At 39.9% G+C, this 16,135-nt stretch overlaps 1 protein-coding gene across 8 annotated transcripts in view; it reads right to left on the reverse strand.

Annotated features, from left to right (window-relative positions):
- Positions 1 to 16,135, reverse strand: part of LOC126419245 (bifunctional 3'-phosphoadenosine 5'-phosphosulfate synthase) — a 345,016-nt gene that overhangs the window by 22,123 nt on the left and 306,758 nt on the right. For all 8 annotated transcript variants that reach the window (XM_050086390.1, XM_050086389.1, XM_050086395.1 and 5 more), the window contains 2 exons: positions 13,987 to 14,184; positions 12,494 to 12,730 (listed from right to left, as the gene is read on the reverse strand). In XM_050086390.1, coding sequence (XP_049942347.1) covers positions 12,494 to 12,730; positions 13,987 to 14,184 — 435 coding nt within the window. The remainder of the gene's footprint in view (positions 1 to 12,493; positions 12,731 to 13,986; positions 14,185 to 16,135) is intronic.

Genomic DNA, 16,135 nt, shown 5'->3' on the forward strand with positions numbered 1-16,135 from the left:
CAATGTTGACTGGAATACTCTCTTTCAAATTCTAAAGGTGGCAGGGGTAAAATACAGGGAGCGAAAGGCTATTTACAATTTGTACAGAAACCAGATGGCAGTTATAAGAGTCGAGGGACATGAAAGGGAAGCAGTGGTTGGGAAGGGAGTAAGACAGGGTTGTAGCCTCTCCCCGATGTTGTTCAATTTGTATATTGAGCAAGCAGTAAAGGAAACAAAAGAAAAATTCAGAGTAGGTATTAAAATTCATGGAGAAGAAATAAAAACTTTGAGGTTCGCCGATGACATTGTAATTCTGTCAGAGACAGCAAAGGACTTGGAAGAGCAGTTGAATGGAATGGACAGTGTCTTGAAAGGAGGATATAAGATGAACATCAACAAAAGCAAAACAAGGATAATGGAATGTAGTCTAATTAAGTCAGGTGATGCTGAGGGAATTAGATTAGGAAATGAGGCACTTAAAGTAGTAAAGGAGTTTTGCTATTTGGGGAGCAAAATAACTGATGATGGTCGAAGTAGAGAGGATATAAAATGTAGGCTGGCAATGGCAAGGAAAGCGTTTCTGAAGAAGAGAAATTTGTTAACATCCAGTATTGATTTAAGTGTCAGGAAGTCATTTCTGAAAGTATTCGTATGGAGTGTAGCCATGTATGGAAGTGAAACATGGACGATAAATAGTTTGGACAAGAAGAGAATAGAAGCTTTCGAAATGTGGTGCTACAGAAGAATGCTGAAGATTAGATGGGTAGATCACATAACTAATGAGGAAGTATTGAATAGGATTGGGGAGAAGAGAAGTTTGTGGCACAACTTGACCAGAAGAAGGGATCGGTTGGTAGGACATGTTCTGAGGCATCGAGGGATCACCAATTTAGTATTGGAGGGCAGCGTGGAGGGTAAAAATCGTAGAGGAAGACCAAGAGATGAATACACTAAACAGATTCAGAAGGATGTAGGTTGCAGTAGGTACTGGGAGATGAAAAAGCTTGCACAGGATAGAGTAGCATGGAGAGCTGCATCAAACCAGTCTCAGGACTGAAGACCACAACAACAACCTACTTGAAACTTGGAGCTCCTCCCTTGCAAGAAACGAAGAAATGTCTAATGGCGTATAATAAACAAACAATTCCAGTCAACTGCCAATGACATATAATGTTACCCACCACATTACCTTCTTAGTCGTTTACAGTGATTCCGCTGAGAACTTGTTTGGACTTCTGCTGAGAACTTGTATGGACTTAAGTCTTTTCAGAAATTTGGATTTTTAATATACGATTCTGTGAATTTGGTATCCAAAGATGTTCTATACTCAAACCTAGAGACACTTTGCCAGGGTTATGAGGACCTGTTCACCCCAGAACTTGGCACCACAAAGGATTTTGAGGTGCACATTGCACTGAAACATGATGCACAGCCTCGGTAGTTTTGAGCCCGCACCATTCCATCAGCTCTCAGACACCAAATAAAGGAAAATTTGGATCGCCTAACTGCAATTGGGGTTCTAGAACCTATTCCTTCTAGTCAGTGGGCTACCCCATTAGTCACAGTGCTAAAGCCATCAGGGAAGATCCGCCTGTGCGATGATTTTAAAGTAACTGTCAATGCCCAATCAGAGATTAAGACATATCCTATTCTGAAGCCAGATGATTTACTGTCAAAATTGAAAGGTGGAAGCTTCTTCTCTAAAACAGACTTAGCATATGCATACCTCCAACTTACCCTTGATGCAGAATATCAACAGTTACCATGCCACACGGGCTTTGATTCTGCTGAGAACTTGTTTGGTAGGTACACCTTCACAAAGTGAAATCTTTATTCAGCGCCTCCAGCCTGAGATTGAATATCTCAGCCACATCATTTCCAGCTCAGGCATTTGACCTCTGGATAAACATGTTGAAGCCATAATCAAACTTCCCAGACCATCAGTGCTTAAGCAACTTCATTCCTTTCTGGGGAAGATATTGTATTACTGTAAGTTCTTACCCACAGCAGCAACAGAAACCACCGCCTTGTCCCAGTTATGCAAAAAAGGAGTGTGTTTCCAGTGGACACATGCTTGCGGGTGCATTTTCCACAGGTTGTAATCCCAGTTGTTGACGGTCTTTTGCGTCGCACGTTTTGATCCAACAAAACAGATAGTTACTGCAATGGACGCATCTGATACTGGCGTCGGAGCAGTCCTGGCACACAGGGAGGCAGATGGCTCTGAGTATCCTGTGACCTATGCATAAGAAACATTGACTGACACTCAGTGCAGTTACCCCCAAATAGGAAAAGAAGCACTGGCTATCATCTTCAAATGAAAGAAATTCCACATTTTTGTTTATGGCCCAAAGTTTCACCTCATCACAGACCATAAACCGCTAATCTCCTTATTCAGTCCAGCAGCGAAGATTCCACACAGGACTGCTTACTGTCTCCAGCACTGGGCTTTATTTTTGGCATGCTACCAGTATGAGGTTCACTTCAGCAACATGACTGAGCATGTCAACACTGATGCGCTCTCCCAGCTTTCATGGGGACCCAAGCCAGAGTTTGACAAAGAAGCAATTCTGTGTTTTCACATCAATGAAGAAGCAGAAGCTGCTGTAGATTCTTTTCCCATTACCAGTTCCCGGGTTGCAGACACAACCGGTAGCGATGAGGTACATCAACAAGTCCGGAGTCACAAACTTCATGGATGGCCTGAATGACAAACTCCCAAGACTTCCACTGCCTTTCTCAGACTATGAGACATTGTCCAGTCACCAACCACAAGTAATTCCGGATGAAGAAGAAGACATTCCACTGGCTCCTCCTGCTCCACCAGCTCCGTTGCTGAGGTCCACACCATTCAACCTTCACCCTGCAGCTGGGGTCCTGAGTCACCAACTCTGCTGAGGACTCAGGCGAGGACCCCATGGATGTAGCGTTCATTCACAACAGATGCTTCCCTGCTTCCCCAAGGGGAAAGGGGGTGTGGTATCTGCCACTATTAAATTCCCGCACCAAGCAGTGGCGCACTCTATGATGTGCGGTCAAGAAATGCATCATTGGCCGCACTTGTTCATGCGAGGCCTGCTGCTAATATCGCAGGCCACCTTCGCATATGCACACTTCAAAACACAGAGATTGGCTACCCATAACACTCAGCGATTGGCTGCCCAGAAAATACACTGACTCCAGCCACCAGCTCCATTAACTATGGAGCCTTATTTAACATTGCTCCTGATGTCCACAATCCAGTTCTCATTGTGTTATGTTTCTACTCTACAACTTGGACGTGCTGTGCTGCGGTGGACCTGCCGTTTAATGCAGATTCAGCTGTGCTCTGGACTTAGAATCTGAATGCTATACTGCAACTTGGCCTTTCACTGTTTACTAGGCTTAGTGTCTCAACAGACTTGTGATTTCTGCCAGAATTCTGCATTTCACTTGCACTTCCTGGACATTGGTGTAATCACCATCAATTTAAATAATTTTCCATGAAGTGTTCATTTACAACTTGGTGCTTGGTAACAGAATTGTTTGTATCACTGTTGCATCAGTAAACCATAGAAAGGTGATACATTTATTGTGTTATTCCTAGTCGTAACAGAAAACATCCTAATTAGAGTGTATTTATTCAAATAACGTGTGTAATCATAATATACTTTTTCATTCATGTAAAATGTAGATACTCACATATAATGTGAAACAGGAAGGAAGCGTGTGTACTTATGTAATTAATATGGTGATACACAATGAAAGATATGGTGTAATTATTCACTTATAGTTATGTAGATGTGTAATGATATATACTATAATGTAAATATGAATGCTTGTGTCTGTATATGTGCGGATGGATATGTGTGTGTGTGTGTGCGCGCGAGTGTATACCTGTCCCTTTTCCCCCCTAAGGTAGGTCTTTCCACTCCCGGGATTGGGATGACTCCTTACCCTCTCCCTTAAAACCCACATCCTTTCGTCTTTCCCTCTCCTTCCCTCTTTCCTGATGAAGCAACTGTGGGTTGCGAAAGCTTGATATTTGTGTGTGTGTTTGTGTGTTGCTTTTTTTTTTTTTGTGTCTATCTACCAGCACTTTCCCGTTTGGTAAGTCAAAGCCCTTTTTTAATATACTATAATGTAAATTATGTAATGTAAATCATCAATTTGCAAAGTCCTTAAAAACTGTATGTGTTTAACTAAAAACTACATGTAAATGTATAATTTAAATTGATGAAGCTAACTGCATGAGGCTGATAAACAAACATATCACTTCTAAACAACTAAATAAATGGATATGAGAAGGACACAAGTTGAGGGCATTATAGCAGCTCTTACAAACCTGAAATAGAGGCAGAATGGACTTACAGTGAGAGAAAATAATGGTTGATGGACTAACAAGATTTTGTATTGGGTTCCTCATAATGAGAAAAGCCTCAGAGAATGATAACATGGAAAATAGATTTACAACATAAAGAAACAAGCAGTTCAAACTTGTCTGCAAAAAGCTGAATATTATAATGCATGGAGAAGTTTGGATGAGGCTTCTATGCAGCAGTGCATGACCATTGGCTTAGGACGGTGATGATAAACAATTTTGAACAGTTTTGAAAGTGTCTCATTTACAACAACTATCAACTGTATTGTGGATGCTCTAAAGGTGCTCAGGCAGTGCAGTTTTACCTCCAACAGATGTCTTCAGATTCAAGCATACAACTCCAAATGCAGTTAAATAAATGGTATAATTTAAGTGTGACAGTTTATCATGTTACTGTGGTGTACTGGGTAAGACATTAAAAGAGCATGCAGGCTTGGCCAACTAACTTTTGTATAAGTTTTGCAACAGATCCGCAAGAGCAGATGATCTCCAGGTGGACAGAAACAGAGTGGAGTGATGATGGTACAGAAAGACAAGTATCAAACATGTAATTAGTAATTTAATTTCTGTCAGTATTTTTCCGCAACACGCATTGAAAATTTTATCATGTGTTCATATGTTTTGTCTTTATTGTGTCTGCCAGATTTTGCAGTTAGAAGTAACCAAACTTAACTTATCAACCATCAAATGTAATTTGCTGTGGCCTTTTCCTTTGGTGACTAGTGATGTCAAATCATATTCCACTGGCTTGGGGAAGGAAGAGATACGTAAGTCTTCGTATGACAATGAACTGAGGTGCATGCAGATAACATGTCTGACAAACACATAGCTACTGAGGAGTAAAATAAGCTGTTGGAAAGAAACTGAAATTCATGGAGATATAGTGTAACAGGAAGCTGATAAATAACCCAGATAATGGCAAGATTTCACATTTTCCTTGCTGATTGCAGATTAAATGGAGTGATAATGTTGTCATGTCATAAACAGAATCAAGTCCAAATCTGTGTCATCAGTGTAGTACAAACTTGGCACTGAAAGCAGATTTATTATGAACGTGAACGTACAACCAAAACAGAACCGACATCCTGGCTATAGCTTGCTGCTGTTTATATAAAAATCAAATATTCTAGAATATACAAACAAAAGAAATTTGAAGAACTTTTCAGAAATGATAATTACTAAATAAAAAATAATTGCTGGTGGCTGGGTTCGAATTGGTGACCTGCAGCATGCCAGCCAGTGATGCTAGCTGCTATGCCACACTGCATGCAGCACAGCCCCCAGCATTCCACTCTCTGCTGGAGAAACAGTGACCACTATTTCAGAAGTTCTCTTTGGAGCCAGCAGTAGCAACCTGGATCCAGATCTTGTCACTGGTCTTCTGTGTGGCAGTGCTGGTGGGTCTGTGCATCCAGGTCATGTTGTCACATCCTCCTCACTACCATGAGCATCGAAGCTTCATGGTCACTGAGCGGGTCTTCTGTTTGCTTGAACAAGAATTCCACATAGTCGATTTGCAGCTAGGGCTATAATAAGGCTTCAAATGGAGGACATGAACGATTTCTCTGCAGATTTGTCTTTGCAATGAAGGGTCATAATCCTTGACTTTGTATCTGATGTCTGACAAGTGATAAAGGATATGATATGGTCCAGAATAGCAATTTAGTAGCTTTTATGGTAGTCCCACTTTCTACACAGACATAAAAATCTATACAAAGTTTCCGGGCTGTATCTCACTGACCAGTGCTAGGCATTATAACACTCTCAGTTTTTCTCCTGGGCATCCAGGATCCATATGTGAGCCAGGTGTTTTGCTTCTACAGTTTTGATGACAAGACATTTCATGTAATCATCCTGATTATCATCCAGTTGAAACGGGAACAGTGTATCCATTGTTGCATCAGCAACACGACCGTGGAGCAGAAAGAACAGGGTGGAGCCTGTACTGCCTTGCTTCATTGTTTTGTATGTGAATGTCACAATAGGCAGAATTGTATTCCAATCTCCCTGTTCAACTCCAACATTCGTGTCAGTTAGAAAACTTTTCCATGGTCAGAGATCATCACATGGAGTGCTCCATGCTTGAAATTGATGTCTTCTACAAGGAACCTTGCAAGTTTTTCAGCTCTGGCAGTCAGCACAGCTTTGGTGACAGCACAGTGGGCGAGGTAGTGAGTGCAAATTATTATCCATTGATTCTGATTTGTCAACTTCAGGAACCGCTCGAAGAGGTTGATTCCTATTTGGTGAAATGGTACTGCTGCAGGCAGAACTAGCACTGCAAGCCTTTGAGATAATTGCAGCTCATGCATTCCATTGCTGGTATTCCTTACAGTCGCTCGCATAGTATCTAACAGATTGGTAGAGACCTGACCAGTGGTATGTGTGTCTGATTCACTCCAGAGTCTTCATATGCCCCAGGTAAACTGATGTTGCAGCATTGTGGAAATACTTCAGGATAGCTGGCTGTAGATGAGCTGGGATGATAAGCAACCACTTCCACCCCATCAGATCATAGTCCCTCTTATAAAATGTTCCATTCTCCTTTGGTCAATTCCTCATTCTTCAAGACTGTTGTGGTTTTCAGAAATGCTGAACCTCCTCTTTGTTCAGCAGTAATGTCATGTAATGCAGTGATGACTGAGATTTCATCCACACTGCTGTCTTCCACCAAAGGAACCACTGAAAGGCAGTCAGTGTCCTTGTGTTCGCATTCGTTTTTGTATATCAGTGTGACGCTGTATTCTTGGAGCCTCAGTGCTCACCTTCCCAGCTCACTCAAAGGATCACTTAGGCCAGTCAGCCAGTGTAGATAATGATTGTCCCACACAAAGATGGTTTGCCAAACAAATATGGATATAATGAGTTGATGGTCCAAACAACAGAAAGGCACTCTTTGTCGGTTGTAGAGTAGGGCCTCTCAGACTTAGAGGGTACTCTGAAAGTTTAAGCTATCACCTTTTCCTGAATTTGTACAGTAACTACACCTATCCAGTATCTGCTAGCATTGGTGTGAAGGTCAGTCTCAGCATCCTCATCATAAAGTGCTAGGGCTGGAGAAGAGGTTTGTGCACCCTTAAGGACAAGAAAAGACCTTTAAAAAAATCATTTCAGGAAAATGTGGCATCAAAGTCCTGTATGAATTGCTGGTTGTACAAGCACATTCCCAGAAAACTTTTGATCATGGATGTGGCAAGGTGTCAGAAAATTTGTGCTTGCTCTTATTTTCTCTGGATTGGGACAGACTCTCCCATCTCCACTAAGAAGGTGCCCTACAATTTTCTATTTCTTGAGTAATGAAGAGACACTTCTTTGGATACATGTGGACTCCTTTCAACATAATTTTCAGGAGGCTTAGATGATAATCAAATGCCTTTAAAAAATGACAGTGTCCTATAGACAGCAAAGACACAACGTTCATTTAAGGTGTCAAAGGTGTTCATCACACTTTTGAAGCTAGCAGGAGCCTGCAATGCTTATGGTTGGGTTGTTGCTGGCATGTAAATATTTCCTGTGAGCGTGAGTAGCTTTTTGAAATCAACAAAAACTTCACAGTTTAAATGACTATAACTTGTCTCGTTGATGATGGGGAAGCAACATTTTCAATGGCAAACAACTGCCCAGAGCAGTGTTTGTTACATGTGCTTGTTAAAAATAACTTTATCAGTCTGGAGATCTAATATTCCAAAGTCTTTGATTGCTTGTGATGCCTGCAAGAAGTACCATCCAAGAATAGCATTATGATTTCACTGGTAGTTACTCTTCCAGTATAAGTTCTTCTTTTCAGCTGCAAGTATTTCCCATTTGTGACTTTTAGTACAATCACTTTCATATAATGGAACACAATCTTTTTTAGCTGTCAATGATAAACATTTGATGATACAGGAAAGAAAGCTCTTGACTCGACTAGTGCTCAGACAGGGTTGCCAGCAATGATAATCGTGATGAGGTTCCTGACATTTTGGTAAGTGTCACATATGAAGGATTTTCATCTGTGGTGGACTCATCTCAATAGATGGTTGCCTCACTAAGTTTTCCTGAATTCAGTGACTAGGCGAGAGGCTGGTAAATTTGTACGATGATGGGGAACAGCTATGGCATGTAGGTGAACAGCCTTATCCAGGCTACAGTTGCGATGGTAGTGTAGCAGTTGTAGTCAAAAACTCATCTCCTTTCTCTGTGGTAGAATACAAAGTGTCCAGGACATCCGAAAGTGAAAATATACAAGTGTGTTTCCCTCTGTCCTCCAATATCTTTTCTTCTGTAAGGTCTTATACTTGGCGGAGCAGCTGATTTTACATGCACTAGTTGGGTATGAGGGTGTCATTTGATGGCTGTGGCTTAAGTCTGATCTGGCTGAGTCCGTTCTGCCTGGTGTTTTTGACTGCTGGAAGAGACTGATTCTAAAGATCTTTACATCTCTTTTTCAACATTCTCTATTACTGCCTGATGTATGAGGTTGACATTCATAGCTGCTACATCTTGCTTACTCAGTCTGATATTTATAACTGCCAAAAAATGCTGTACCTCTTCTCTTACAATGTGGTGTATGAAAGAGGTGAGGCAAAAATCATCTCCCATAGCTGCCATAGGGGTCACATTCAGGAATCAGTCATACCTGTTTCATCCAACTCTTTCTGTCGCATTTCCTCAATGTGCTGGCATCTCTTGATGAATATCTCTGTTGTTGTGATATCATTCATCAGAAGAGTTAGGTACATCTCTTCTGTGACTCCTTTCATCAAATGTGTAATTTTGTCAGCAGTCATATTCAGACTCTCAATGTAGCAGAGGATCAAAACATTCTGTATGTAGGACCAGGTCATTTCTTCATGATGTTGGATCCTTTCTTTCAACTGTTTTTCTGCTAAGCTTACTTGCTGCTGACTTTCACCAAACTTTTCTTCAGTTCAGCATTGAATTTATCCCAGATTTTGGGCTTCTCTTCATTTTTCTCACACCACTACTTGACTGTGATGTCCTGGTAAAATTATAGATTTTCCAAACACACCAAGTCCTCAACCTGTTATATTTGGTGACTCAGGCAAATCTTTTCAGAGATTTCATTGGGTTCTGACTGGCACATCTGGAAAACACTCGAAGGTGCCTAATGTGCAGCTGACTTACTGCTGTTTTAGTATCCGTTAGCCTCCTGAATGTACAGACCTTGAGAACAATATACTGGTTTGTATTCTGGTTCCTCTCCTTGTAGGTGATGCCTTTTACATTGTCTAACTGGAACCATGGTGATGTAGACATTTTGAAGTACCTGATGTCTCACAAAACAGAATCATGTCGTAACTAAAATCAAGCTCAAACCTGAAAGCAGGGTCGTAAATGGAGTACAACACTTGGCACTGAAAGCACGTTTATCATGAATATGAACTTAAATCCAGAACAGAGCGGAAATGACCTCTTGGATGAATATTTCACAATATACAAACATAAGAAATTTTGAAAAACTTCCAGAAATGATAACTTCTTCTTCCTCTTCTTCTTTTCCTTCAGTATTTGTCCTGCGTGCCTACGGGGTCCACTACATGGGTCCATTGTCTCCATTTTGCTCTATCATGGGTTGCATTTGAGTTGATGTCCACACATTTAAGGTCTTTATGAATCGTGTCAGCCCAATGTTGCTTAGGTCTGCCTTTGGGTCTCCTGCCTACGACTTCAAGTGTGTAACCTGCCTTGGCAATAGAGTCATCACCAGCCTGTAAGACAGGCCCACACCATTGAAGATGACTCTCACACATCTTGTCTTAGATTAGTGCAACACCAAACTGTTTCCTGATGCTGTCATTGGAAACATGATCTAACTTAGTTAGGCCCACTGTCCACCTTAATATCTTCGTTTCCAGTCTTGACCTCTACGTCTGCAATTTCTCTAGCGGGCCCTTCAACAGCATGGGTGACGGGTATTGGTGGATGGGGAAACTCTTCTGTTAAGATCTTCTTGAAGTAGCTGCGCCATCATCCTCGGGCCTTCTTCCAGTCAACTAGCAGATTACTGGTCTCATCACGGACTCTGTAGAACTGATGAACATCTTCCGAATTGTGATGTCTTGCTTCAGCGAGTCGATATAAGTCCCGCTCTCCTTCAAGTGTGTCAAGTTTCGCATATAGATCTGTTTTGCATCTCTTCAGGCTGTTCTGTATGCATTCCATCGCCCCACAGTTTTATCAGCAAGAAACTCTGGATACAATCATTTCTTTGTGTGTACCATGTCTTTGACAGTGTAATTCCAAAGCCACATATCTTTATCCATCCTCCATTGTCCTGGTTTTGTTGTCCCAAGAACTGCCTGTGTTGCCCCAAGAACTGCTTGTGGAGCTTCGTGAGCAGACTCTTTCAGTTTCTCCAAGATTTCTTCAACTGTAGTAACTGGTGGCAAAGTAATGTGGGCTATGATCCTCGAATTTACACCATTTGATTCTTGCATGTCCTGTGTGATCTAGGTGCTTGTTTGTTGGTAACTTGATTCGTAGCTTGCAAATAAATGGATTGTGTTGTGTCGAAACTGTTTCTTTGAGATCACAGTGTCTCATGAGGATGTAGTCAACCTGTGTGGCATGAGTGCTGCTGTAATACGTGATTAGGTGTGAGTCACGCTTTTTGAACCATGTGTTCGCAATTGCCAGGTTATGAGCTTCTGAGAAATCAAGGATACGCTCATCGTTGTTATTCTTTTCTCGGAATCCATGCCCACTGTGAGCAGTATGTTCTTCCTTTCTGCACCGTATGTGCCCATTCAGACCACCAGCAATGATGATGTAATCTTCTCGGGGCACTCCAACGATCTTTGCATCAAGCATCCTCCAAAAGGTGTCCTTGATGGAAGTTGCTTGGCCAGTTTGTGGAGTATAGGCCCTGAAAAAGTGGATTTTTCTGCCATCTGTGATGTACATGATCTTCATCAGGCAATCATCATATCTTTGCACTTCAGAGACATTACCATCAGACTTGGATGACACTATAATGCCAACGCCACTAGCTGTTCCACATGTGCCCTTATACGTCAGCTTGTAACCGCATCCAATGTTGTATGATTTGCTTCCGCTCCGCCGTATTTCTTGAACCACACAGATGTCTATGCATCGGGTTTCAAGGACTTTAGATAGCTCATTGTACCATCCAGTCATGGTGCCAGTGTTGAGTGTTGCAAGACAGGATGTGAGGGCTAGCTTGTTTAGCCGTCAGCACCCGTGCGATGGTAACCCTTGCATATTTCTCATACTGACCAGGCCATGCCAACGCGCGTTGCCTACAGGGTATGCCCTAGCCTTTGTACCAGATCCAGAAGACAACATTTTCATAAACATGTGACAGAATTTTTATGGTCAGCTCGTCACATTGCCTGTCACCAAGCATTTTAGTGCTACTGCCAGCAGAAGGAAAGGCCGCTCGTAACATGGAGAACAGATGCCTGTTGCAGCCACTCCTAACATGGAATACAGACGCTGCTGAAGTTGGTTCTTCCACCTTCTTTGCCATTGGGTCTCCAGACCTCATCCACCATTGAAGCTGTTGACTAACTTCAAGAGAAATGGAAAAAGAAAGAGCTCCGACAGTCGAAGAATGAGCTATCAGAAGCACTACTAAACCTTATCATCAGTAATCTGAGAACTATCCTGTGGATAATAAAATTTTGTGAAATACAGATGACAAAGAAATTAGTTTCTTCATGTTACTATCACATAAGCACTAAGAATGAAAAGATATCAGCAAAGGAAAAAATATAATACTGACATCAGGACTGGTATAAGAACAAGTAGATAGCCCCACCTTGCCCTGCTACACACTGTCAATCCAGTATTCAAAGCCACAGAGAGATTATTCAACAGGACAGAGGGTTATAGCAACTATTCTCAGAGTTCAAAAGTCTTACATAGAAGAAGCACCACAGTGGGTGGAGTTACCAGCTTCTGCCATGACAATTCCCATAACATGTCAGGATTGAATTGGAGGGAAGATTGTCACTTTTGATATAATGTTATAAAAGTTCCTTGTCCATATTTTAAATGCTTTCAGTCAAATATTATGATGGTTATGGGCCTGCTTTTACCTTTCATACTGGTAAGTGAGGATCTTAACAATCTTTCTCTGTTGAAGAAATATCTGTATTACGTAAAGGACTCTCACACAGTACTTACCATTCGAGCCTTTGCGTGCCACTGAACTTCAGTGGGTCCTGCATACTGCATTGGAGATGGGAAAATCGCCAACAGGGTAGACTCTGGATCGAGCACTCCTTCATCTAATACTGCTTTATGCTGCTCCATTCTCACTGGCAGGGGTACATCATCATCCTTTGTCCAACCACCCAAAGGATGCAGAAGCAGCACTGGTTTCCGGAAGCCATGCTCCTCCAAGAGCCTTCGTTTTGTGTCCTTTCACAATGGAAATGACATTATCACATTGTGAATGCATAATACTAAAAGTGTATACAGTTATTGTATATATGAGAATGGTGTGACTATAGATAAATGATTCTAAACTACTACAATATTTAATGTAAGGAGCCTAGTGTACAATAAGTCAGACAGGAAGGAATCAAATGTAGCACATCTCTATAAAAGACCTAATATAGCAGAAAAACTCTACAGACAGTTCAATATATTGCATAAACTTATTCTTAGATTATACAATGTTACAGTAAAAGGAAGTACGCGTTTAGTTCATGACAGAACAGTTAGAGAAAAAGTTACTTTTGTATACCACACTAAAGATGACTGCCGACAATCTGACAAGCACAATACAAGTTTTAAGTCTCACATCATAGAGGATTTTGTGACATGGCAAAGGAGAATATGGAGGTCTGTTAGGTGAAGAATAGAAACTGACAATACAAAATAGGTTACATTTATTATACTCAAATCTTAACTGCTGAGAAGAAAATGGACCCAGAAACCTCTAATTATATGACAGCTGAAAAATCACAGTGTTATTGTTAATAACATGTTTTGCAACAATATATCCTCTCTTCCACATTCTATATCCTCCATTGCATAACCACTGCTTCCAATTCACCATTAATTAAGAATTCCTCACTAATTTTCCTCCTACACAAATTGATCTTATATTCCAGACTGTTTGTAGTCATCATGCACTGCCTCACCCTGCCACATAACCCACACTACATCGTTACTCGGTGGAAATTGTCACTGATTCTCCTTATTTATAGTTTTATATCAGCATATTAGGATGTATAACTAGAAAACTATTTTTAGAAATACAGTTATTTACAAGAGAAATTCAGGAAATTCTGCACAGATACCTCCCAGTGAGCATCTTTATAGAAAGAAAATTAAGTGACTTATAAGAAAAATAATGTAGAATATTGCTATTTCTAAGCTGCATATGATGTCCCACTAAAATTTGTTACATTTTTTGAATGAGTAAACAAAAAAAAGGATTTCTATGTATAAAAATAATAAAAATGAAAGGTTTGCAGTCATAAAGATGTATACAGTTGCAGTAAAGTAGAATATTTTTATTAAATTATGAAACATACGGCTTTTATGGAAAATCTAATTTACCCCTTAAAACTCTGAATTTGCATATAAAAAATTAAAAGTTGGCATAATATTACAACTATTTACAATCTGATAACTGACAAGTCTTAGAGAAAGAAAGAAAGACATACCTGCATAAGTAATGCATGTCCATTGTGGATTGGGTTTCGAAGCTGGAATGCAAAAACAGCATCTGCACCCATTTCCCTAAACCTTGCTCGAAGTTCAAGTGGCGTTAGACGATAGCTGTCTAGCCCGTCATTCCATCGGATCCTTTCAAGTACCTCCAGGTCACCACCGACTAACCAGTCACCACTTTCATAAATCATCTGCAACGAATTGCTTGCATGATTTCAACATAGTGAGAAAGCTGTTATGTATGCAAAAGACTAATTACACAACAACAAAAAAAAAAGGCGAAAGGTTGTGAAAATTCAAGTGATTCAATCTCTTATAAATATCTGTCGTGAAAGACAGATTTTGATGAGTTAGGGTTAATATTAATTGGACAAAATCCTTATATATTACAAAGACATACTACATTTTTAAATCTATGCCATAACATATCTAAAATTATATGATATGTAATAACATTTGCAATACAGAGAGGAGTGGCCTGCTTCAACGTTCGTTGGTGGGTACTGACACTTGTACAGATTTTTGATACCAGCCAAATTTTGAAATATTAAGCAGTGAATTTATGACAATGTTAGAGCAATGACAGCTCTGTGTAAGTAGAAATTACATTGGTAAAGCAGTGGGTAATATTCTGGATGTCTGTTTGGGATGCTGATGACTTCCGATCCTGACATGGTCATATAGACTTATTTTTCTGATAGCTTCTCTTAATGTGCCTAAATGCACTCATACAACTGCTGAAATAGTTCATTTTACGATTTCATTCCCATCTGTCAAAATGTAAAAAGCCAGTATGAAGGAGAAGACAGGAGACTCAAATAAGTAATAGGAACATGTTAGAGTTACAGAACACAACACAATTAATCACAAATGTCTTCAAGAGAATGTGGGAAAGTAGAATGAGAATCTGATACGAGAAATTACTGAAAACAAGAATATAAAGAAAACAAATCAGAATCTTGTGTTGAGAAGAAATTGAATTCTGTCATTAAGTTGGCTACTGACACAATGAAAAACATAGAAAGAACTGTACAAGGATTTAAAGATGTCTTTAAATGTTTTTATGCTTCAAGAAATAAACACAAACGTAGATACTGCAGTTAATAATGAATATACTAACACCCTGAAAGTAATGTCACACGAGTGTGTCAAGTCATTCAAGTTACAAATTAATGAGATATACCTGTACATAGTGTCTCAATAAAAACAGCTTAACATAGGGGAATCCTTATAAAAAAAGGAACTCACAACATTTTTTATGGAAGGTTTGCAGAACAAGACAATTCCCCAAAACTGGTACAAAGATGATATTACTCAATAGAATGTTCTCAGTCTTCCAACTGCATCAGGTGGTTAAAATGCCACAGGCTTTTCACCAAGTACTCGACCATTGTCCAATGGAAATGACTGCTGTTGGGCTGCTGGTAATATTCTTATGTACTCATATGTGTCATGACTATTATTCATGGTATTGGCATATGTGTGCATATTGGCTCTGAGCTCACTGCTTGGAATGCTATCTGATAAAATTACAAATTGGATAGGAAAAGTATTGGAGTTAAATCAAACAGAGGAACAAACTGGCTTTAGAAGTGGGATTTATGAGGATGAATTACCACTTGCCTGAGATTCACTGATTTTGAGAAAAATTTTAGTTTTCAACAAAAGCCTTAGAGAACCCAAATAGTGGAAAATTTAGAATTGAAAGAGGAGTCAGGCAAAGAGATTCTCTCCCACCAAAACTACAGTTTATACACGTCCTTAAACTGAGAATATGTATTAATTGAACATGCCAAAACAACTTTAAGTTTACTGATAACATTGTTCTGTTTGCCTCTAGTCCTGATAAACTACAACAACATATGGAAAATAGAGCAAGTTTGAAATCAGGTCTGAAAAATCAATTAAAAGGAGATTAAAATAATGTACAAACTACACACTGAACAGAAAATGGTACAAGTTTACAATAAGTTATAGAATGAGCTGAAGAGTTTTTGTCTCTAGAACAGCTGAAATCAGTTACTAGATAGACAAAACAAAAGAGTAAAAATGATCTAGTTTGCATCTGCAAAAAATTTTGTAGTATGCAAATTTTACTATCAGTGTTCTTTCCAGTCCTGACTTGCAACAATGAGGACTTTT

Source organism: Schistocerca serialis, chromosome 9 (assembly GCF_023864345.2).
Source record: "Schistocerca serialis cubense isolate TAMUIC-IGC-003099 chromosome 9, iqSchSeri2.2, whole genome shotgun sequence".
In the NCBI taxonomy this organism is placed as follows: Eukaryota; Metazoa; Arthropoda; class Insecta; order Orthoptera; family Acrididae; genus Schistocerca; species Schistocerca serialis.